Source organism: Zootoca vivipara, chromosome 5 (assembly GCF_963506605.1).
Source record: "Zootoca vivipara chromosome 5, rZooViv1.1, whole genome shotgun sequence".
Classification (NCBI taxonomy): Eukaryota; Metazoa; Chordata; class Lepidosauria; order Squamata; family Lacertidae; genus Zootoca; species Zootoca vivipara.
The window spans coordinates 5735601-5743752 of record NC_083280.1 but is presented as its reverse complement, the minus strand read 5'-3'; the positions used below and the strand labels follow the sequence as shown (position 1 = coordinate 5743752).

Sequence of the window (8152 nt, the reverse complement as noted above, 5' to 3'; positions counted from 1 at the left end):
AGGCAGCCAATGTGGTGCCCGGCAGTTGTTTTGAACTACAACTCCTATCCCTGACAATTGGCTTGGGTTGATGGGAGCTGTAGTTCACACGGTGCATAGTGAATCTGTGGAACTCACTCCCACAGGAAGCCACGTTGGACTGGCTTTAAGAGAGGAGGCTTCATGGAGGAGGAGGAGGCTACCAATGACTTCTAGCCATGAGGGCTGAGGTTTGCCTCCATAGTTGAAGGCAACGACGCTTCTGAATCCCCGTTCCTGCAAACCGCAGGAGGGGAGAGGACTCACGTTCTGCTCCCTGGTTTCTCGCAGACATCTGGTTGGCCACTGTGAGAACAGGATGCTGGACTGGGTGGGCTATTGGCCCGATCCAGCAGGCTCACAATTATCTGGATGGGACTTTCCTTGGGTTGTACTTTGAGGAAGGAAGCAAGAAGAGGAAAAATAGGTGCCGGTTTTCCCTTGCCTCCGACTGCAAACAGTTTACGCTGGTTTTTTTGCTGCATTCAAAGTGATGGTGGCCCCTTGGCTGACTGCACCCCCCCATCCCATTGACATTTAGCTTCTTTTCAGGGTCATGGGTTTGAGCTCCACGTTGGGCAAAATGATTCCTGCATTGCAGGGGGCTGGACTAGATGACCCTCGTGGTCCCTTCCAGCTCTACAGTTCTATGGTTCTGTGATCCCAGAGGGTTCTCCTCCTACAATGAGTTCTACTTTCATCCAAATGTAAGAACTGTTTTCTCCATTTGCTGATTTCCCTCTTCCTTCCCCAACCCCCTCCCCTCAATTTTTGTATACCTATTGTAGTGTTAAGACACCACAAATGGCTCAGGGTACATTGGCAGAAAGGGTCCAAAATAAGCAAGCAGGAGATATGGCCGGCAGATTCCAACTCTTCATAAAGGCTTCGCAGTCCTTTCTGAATAAAGGAGGACTGTGTGTTAAGTGTGCTTCTCTCTATTTATTTATTTATAGCATTTATATGAGAGTCCCATGGACTGCAAGATCAAACCTATCCATTCTTAAGGAAATCAGCCCTGAGTGCTCACTGGAAGGACAGATCGTGAAGCTGAGGCTCCAATACTTTGGCCACCTCATGAGAAGAGAAGAATCCTTGGAAAAGACCTTGATGTTAGGAAAGATGGAGGGCATTAGGAGAAGGGGACGACAGAGGACGAGATGGTTGGACAGTGTTCTCGAAGCTACGAACATGAGTTTGACCAAACTGCGGGAGGCAGTGCAAGACAGGAGTGCCTGGCGTGCTATGGTCCATGGGGTCACGAAGAGTCGGACACGACTAAACGACTAAACAACAACAACAAGCATTTATATCCCACCTTCTCAAAGTATCAGACATAGTTCTCCCCCTTCTCATTTAATCCGCACAAAAACAACCCAGCGAGGTAGGCCAGGCCGAGGGGCTGCGATTGGCCCTCATAGTCGCTTCTCAACAAACTGGGGCTTTTGAGGCCATCTGCTCATGTAAATATCAAATAGCAGAAGCTGCCCAAAGGCACCTCTGTTTAACTCTGCTTATTATTTCATTGGACTTGTTGGATAAGCGCCCAGATGTTAAGTGGCGAGGATCCAAAGCAGGGCTCAGTGTTTCTGAAATGCAACCGGATCTCACGAGTGGAAAATGAAAACTAATCATAATGATTTTTAAAAAAGGAAATGGAGAAATTTGGAGAAGCAGAATTGGGAAGAGAGGAAAGGGAGAAGTCTTGCTTCTCTCCCCGCCCCAGCCAAAGTGGATAAAGTGTTTTCCTCCTTCTCTCCTAACCGGCCTAGAACTTGTGGACATTCAGTGAAGATAACAGAAAGTCCTTCTTCATGCAGAGCGTAGAGAAACTGGAACTCACTCCCACAGGAGGGAGTGATGCCCACCAACCTGATCCACCAAGCTCTTCTTATGTTTTGACAGGGGCCGCTTAACTCAGTGGCTCTCGTTCCCACCCACCCCTACAGAATTCCCAGCTCCTCCAATGCTTCCATTCAAGAGGCAGCTTCCCAGGGCAGCCCCATCAGCAAGCAGAGGGAGAGCAGGCAGGAAGAACTGCCAGGAAGAATGGGTGCAAGTTGTCCAAGAATGAAGCTGGCGGAGTTTTCTCCCGGCCCGGGGGGTGGGGTGGGTGGGTCTGGAGCTGCTTAGAATCATAGAGTTGGAAGAGACCACAAGGGCCATCCAGTCCAACCCCCTGCCAAGCAGGAAACACCATCAAAGCATTCTTGACATATGCCTGTCAAGCTTCTGCTGAAAGACCTCCAAAGAAGGAGACTCCACCACACTCATTGGCAGCAAATTCCACTGCTGAACAGCTCTTACTGTCAGGAAGTTCTTCCTAATGTTTAGGTGGAATCTTCTTTCTTGCAGCTTGAATCCATTGCTCTGGGTCCGCTTCTCTGCAGCAGCAGCAGAAAACAACCTTTCTCCCTCCTCTATATGACATCCTTATATATATTTGAACATGGCTATCATATCACCCCTTAACCTGCTTGCTTGGCTCCTGTATGGAACTACAACCAACAACCCCTTCTGCCGGTCTCAAAAGTGCCATAGCAATTTATTCCCACCTCCTAGCAGGTTTTCTTCGCTGGGCAGCAGTGGTGGGAGAGGGAGTTCCGCCCCGCTTCCAAAATTCCCAGTCTTCTTTTAGTCCTTCCACACTCACCAGCCCTGATTCAACCGGCTAAAACACACAGAACCAGATTGATTGTTTGTCACCTTTGTTTCTCTCCCAAGCGACGGTGCTGTTTTTTTTGCAGAGGATGGAGATGGGTGTGTGGAAATTGAAAGAGGAAGATAACAACAACACTACTGCTGCTGCTTCACAACCGTTTCGGAACTTCCTCTCCTGTTGAAATGTCAAAGGAGAAGATGCCAGGAGGAGAACGGAAACCTACACACACACACACACACACACACACACTGTTGTTGGCCAAGGTTTTTTTTATTACGCCCGCACGGCCACAGCCACGAACACAGAAGCAAGGAATGCCTTAAGGCACAGGAATCCCACCACGGGCTGCTCTCAGCTCCTCTGTGTCCTTTGTAAAGGGCTCGTTTAAGAAAAGGAGGGTCTAAAAAGCCAGGAGCCGAGGAGAAGTTCAGGTCCCTGTAGCAGCTGGGGATGCCTTGAGGGCTGCCGTCCCCGTTGCTGCTGGCTTGGGTTAAAATCCAGACATAAAACAAAACCCGTTCGCAAAAATGGATAATGAGAGGCCCACAGCCTGACTTTCGCCAGGAGAGAGAGAGAGTCACTGTAGGATGAGGCCCTTTGGGATGTTGCTTTGGCAGTGTCAGCTGGGCACGATCCATCTCCGGACGTGGGAGCCGGTCACTCCTCACCGCCAGGCCTCTTCAGCACCGCACTGTACTTCAAGGGGACGTTGTCGGACCTCAGGACGACCTCCACCAAGGTGAAAACAGTAATGACCTTGAGCGACAAGGAAGAAGAAGAAGAAGAAGAAGAAGGGCAGCAGGTTAGCTGGCTGGCAAGTGATTGATTTGAAAAGGCTGAGATGTCCCTGAAAGCCAGTCTAGGAAAGCAGGAAATTCACTTGTATCTGAAGAAGTGTGCATGCACACGAAAGCTCATACCAAAATATAAACTTAGTTGGTCTTTAAGGTGCTACTGAAGGAATTTTTTTATTTTGCTAGGAAATTCACAGAAGGTGATCTGAAGGTATTTGGTAGCTAAACAGAACCTCCCTGCACAGAGGCAGTCTATCTTAGAATACCTGAAGCTGGGGACAAGCACTACCCAGGCAGGAATGTGCAAAAAGGCCAGTGCCAATGATTAGAGTGCTAAGCCCCATTTAGTTTGTGTGGATGGCAAAGGTCAATGAGGGGTGCAAGGGTATAACTTCGCCAGTATGTATAAGGCAGCTTCCTATGTCCCTGTGGATTCTTCAGGGAAGGACCACAGCTCAGTGCATGCAGAAGTTCTCGGGGGGGGGGGGGAGCAGGGTCTTCCTTTCTCTGCAGCTGATGGCACTGTGGGCCGTGTGAAATGCAACTGTGGGCCACAGGCAGCATGTGAGCTGAAGGTCCCGGGAATTTTCTCCTACAGCAAGAGGCAGTCCTATTGCTCCACACTTTGGTTCTGCTTTACTTTGCACTCAGGGCTCGCTGCATCTCCTCGGAAGGATTAGGGAGCTCTCTGCATGTGCATTATTAGTCCCTTTGCCAGACACCCAGCGCCCCTCGTTCCCAACCAGGTGGCGGCACCAGGGGGCCCTTGCCAAGGACTGCAAAACAATTAGCCAGGGCGCTGAAGGGAGGGCTGCCAACTTGCGCTTGGCACCAGAGCAGAGCTTAATCAAGCCCAACAAATGCCTCCCTGCGGCTGAGTTACTGATTTAATGGATGCGAGGGACAAGCACAAGAGAGAGGGAGAGAGATGGAGAGAGGTTATATTAAAGCATCTGACACCACGTTGGGGGAAATCTGTTTTAGGAGCGGGGGGTGGCATGCAAGGGTTCATGGATCTGAGCACTGCCGTGGGGATTGGAAGCCGAGCAGGATACATGCAAGGACAGCACAGTGGGAAGGGTGGGGGTCATGGCCTCCCCAGGAGGAGAGATGAGGCAAGAACAAGAAGAGCAACAGCCTGGAAGGGGAAGGAGCAAACGGTGTGTCAATTAAGTTTTTTGGAAGAGGGCTTAACCAGGAAGGCATTGCAAAGAAGTCAGACAATACAGCTGCCAAGTGATGCGAATGAGCCTAAATTCAAGCAAGGCAGCAGGAGGGGCTGCAAGTGCAGTGGTAGGACACCTGCCTTGCATGTAGAAGGTCTCTGGTTCACTCCCCTGATGGCACCCCCTGGTCAAAAGGATCAGGGAGGAAGTAATAGGAAAGGCACGAGGCAACTTCCTGCATTCACCCACAGCCATGCCCCACACTCTTGGGGAAGGGAAGGACTGGGGCAGGCAGGGGGCTTTACCTGTTGGACAGCATCCTGCTCCAAGCTCTCTGGCTCCCACATCAGAGTCAGCTGCGGCTTCTTGCCCAGCTTCTGGAACTGGAAGCCCACCAGTGGCAGGGCCTGCAAGAGGAAGAAGAGGCCAGGTTCTCTTATGGAAATGCGCAGAACGGTGCATGGGATCGTGTCCTGGTGCTGCCACTGTTACGGCGGCCATTTATTGCATTTACATTATTCACGTTTATTAGATTTCTATTCCGTCCTTCCTCCCAAAGGGCAGGAAGCACACAAAACATTGCCAACCAAAGAGGGGGAATTTAAAGTGGGCGTTCTGGCTGTTGCATGATGGGACTTGTGGTCCTATACTTCTGGAAGGAACGTGATTGGTGAAGGCTGGGCTAGGCACATCCCTGGGATCTCAGGGAGCAGAGGGGCCCGGAATGGGCCAGGTGTATCTTCCTCAAGTGTTGTCCTGATTTCACCCATCACCAACCACCCTGGTTCTGAGACAGCTCCTGCCAAAGCTCAGCATAGGTGGAGAACAACCAGAGAAAGGCTGGCTGCTGGTTTCAAAGGGATGGAACCAGGAGTAATTTACCCCGGGATTCAGGGGATACCCCTCACCTTCACTCCATTTCTGATGACTGCTGGTGCTAACGTTGCCAAAAGTGCACCAAAAGTTTGTTGTGGGGAGAAAGGGAAAGGAGAATGTTAGCCGCTTTGAGACTCCTTAGGGTAGTGATAAAGCGGGATATCAAATCCAAACTCTTCTTCTTCTTCACCACCCACACAGGGGAGGAAGGTGTCAGCAAGCTGGAAAAATGTGTGTGTGTGTGTCTCAAAATAGCCCAAGGAGGACTGACAGTTGGCAGAAACTGCCCCGCACAAAAGCCCAGGAAACCGAACAAAACAGAGGAAATGTAATGGAGTATCCAAGGAATAGGGAATGGTCGACTGACTGAGACACTGAAAGGGAGCCTTTTTGCACTGCAACAATTTGCTGCAGGAACCCCTTGCTTAAAATGTAATTAGAAGGGGATGCCTGAAAGTCTGCCTTGATCGGACAGGCTGTCCCCAAGGTGGGCGACGGCTTATGAGGCAGGAGAGTCTGCCTGTGTGCGTACAGATTCCATTTGCTCTCTGTGCAAAGCAGAAGCCCCCCCTGGCTCCCGCCCCCATGTTGCATAACCTTGTAGCTGGCAGAAGCTGCCACCTCTCACAAGTGCCAGGGAACAGCGGACCGAGCGCCCAGTGCCCCTGAGCTCCCGTTTCTGAACCTGAAATTAAAACCAATGTCTCCCCGTTCCCTCATTTGAAGAGGCAAAATCCCTCGCCGCGCTGCCTCTCCTCAGTTTTATGGCTGCTGCGAAGGGATAACGACCCCCCTTGGAAGGGTCTGATCGAGGGGCAGATGGCGGGCGGAGGACTCAGAGGCACCCCCTCAAGGCAGCTGCGCTAAGGATGGTTCATTATCGCTGAATGTCAAGGCACAAGAGCCCCCCAAACAGCAATTAGAGAAGGCAAACGAGCCGGGATGGCGGCAAAGAGGACTTACAGGGGATGGGGAAGGGAAGCTGCCTGGAGAAGACGGCTGCTGCGTCTCCAAGAATTGGAGAGCTCCAGGATTCCCCCAAAACCCCTCAGACCCAGTGCTTGCCAGAAATGGCAACCTAGCCCTGGCCGTGTTCGACTAAGAGGCATGCCTCTCTCCCGAGTGCGTTTTATCCACCAGCCCTGCCTCACGCCCATTTCACAGACGGAGGAGCAGAGGCTGAGAAAACAGGCCTTAAAGAGAGCTAAGGGGAGGAAAAAATGCAGCCCTTGAAGCACGGTGGTGCAAGACAGACTGCAGAAGCAGCTCCAGGACTCCCCTACTCTTTTTCCCCTCGAAATCATTTTTATTTGATTTTTATTTGATTTTACAAATATAAATTTAAACAATACCAAATATATATCCATATAAAGAGATTTATCTGAATCTCGAGACCCCCCCCCCATCCCCTCCACGGGTCCTATTGCCAACATTTTCTACTGCGTATTATTTTGTAATCTCTATTTTCTATCTATCCATATTGTCCACAGTAATTGTAACATTACAAGTGAGCTTCCCCCACCCCTCGTAAGGCTATGGGACACCATCTGACAGGAACATCTTTTGCATGAGGTCCTTGGAAGAAGCTACGAGCCAAGAGGGCATCAATATGGGGAGGGGGAGGTGGTTCTCAGTGCTAACAACTCAAAAAATGATTTTTCCTTGGCGTTCCAAATTCTGTAGCTGGGGGTGGGGGAAAACATCCTGAATTCCTCAACCTTTATGTGGGAAATGATACTTACTCAAATAATTACTTGTGTTATATTATTATTATTATTATTATTATTATTATTATTATTATTACAGAAATTAATGCACCACCTGATTGCGTCCTCCAGGGATAAAAAGGGGTTCCTGGGCTCTGCAAGGCACAGACCTGGCGGGGGAATTTGCTTATAAACTGTCTCTCTGCCCAAGGAGCCCAAAGATGTACGACGCTGGGAGATGATAAGCAATCAAGCAGCACAGCGCAGTTAAATAAAAAAAATCTATACCAAGTTAAAAACATCCAAGCCAATGTCATGATTGGAAATCTTGGGCGCCTGCACGGCTGGGAGGGGGGGGGACACTTACGTTACAGTAGATTCGCTTCTGGACGCCAAACCTCAGAACCAGGACGTCGAAGGCTTCGTTGAGGACGCCCATCACCATGGCTTCCGACTCCAGGGGGCCACACTCCTGGGAGGGGCGACAGGGAGGGTGCGCTAAGCAGAGCAAGACCCACCTTCCTAGCGGACCCTGGGATATTATTGCCCAGCCACATCCCCAGGCAACAGAGGCGTGCTGTGCAAAAGACCCAAGAAAAAGCCCCCTGCCACACCCCCAAGGGCTGCCTCTCCTCACCTTGACAAAGACGGCAAAGAAGAGATCGGCGCTGAGCTCCTGCACCCGTTTGGAAGCCATTTTCCTGTCGTTGCAGTGCTCAGCCTGCTTCTGGATATCGGCCTCCTCCATCCTTGGGGCAGGGCCATCGCCTGGAAAAGGGGGTGGTGGGTCATCAGAAGAGGCAGAGGGAGCAGAGGCCTGCTATCCCCCTTTGGAGCCGCAAGGACTGGGCTGCATCTGAGGCCAAACCAGGAGGGGGGGGCGCTGCGGCTTGGATCCCAACTTGCTTTTCCATTAACCACAAGGGCTTG

The 8152-nt window shown here is 50.9% G+C and overlaps 1 protein-coding gene across 5 annotated transcripts in view; it reads right to left on the bottom strand.

Annotated features, from left to right (window-relative positions):
• Positions 1-2301: 2301 nt before the first annotated feature.
• The window catches only part of DIS3L2 (DIS3 like 3'-5' exoribonuclease 2), a 199118-nt gene continuing 193267 nt past the window's right edge, over positions 2302-8152 (bottom strand). For 3 of the 5 annotated variants that reach the window (XM_035132946.2, XM_035132941.2, XM_035132947.2), the window contains 4 exons: positions 7860-7990; positions 7590-7694; positions 4946-5047; positions 2304-3436 (listed from right to left, as the gene is read on the bottom strand). In XM_035132946.2, coding sequence (XP_034988837.1) covers positions 3338-3436; positions 4946-5047; positions 7590-7694; positions 7860-7990 — 437 coding nt within the window. In that variant the 3' untranslated portion in view covers positions 2304-3337. Of the gene's footprint in view, positions 3437-4945; positions 5048-7589; positions 7695-7859; positions 7991-8152 lie in introns of all 5 variants that reach the window. The other 2 variants (XM_035132943.2, XM_035132940.2) reach the window with 2 other exon arrangements.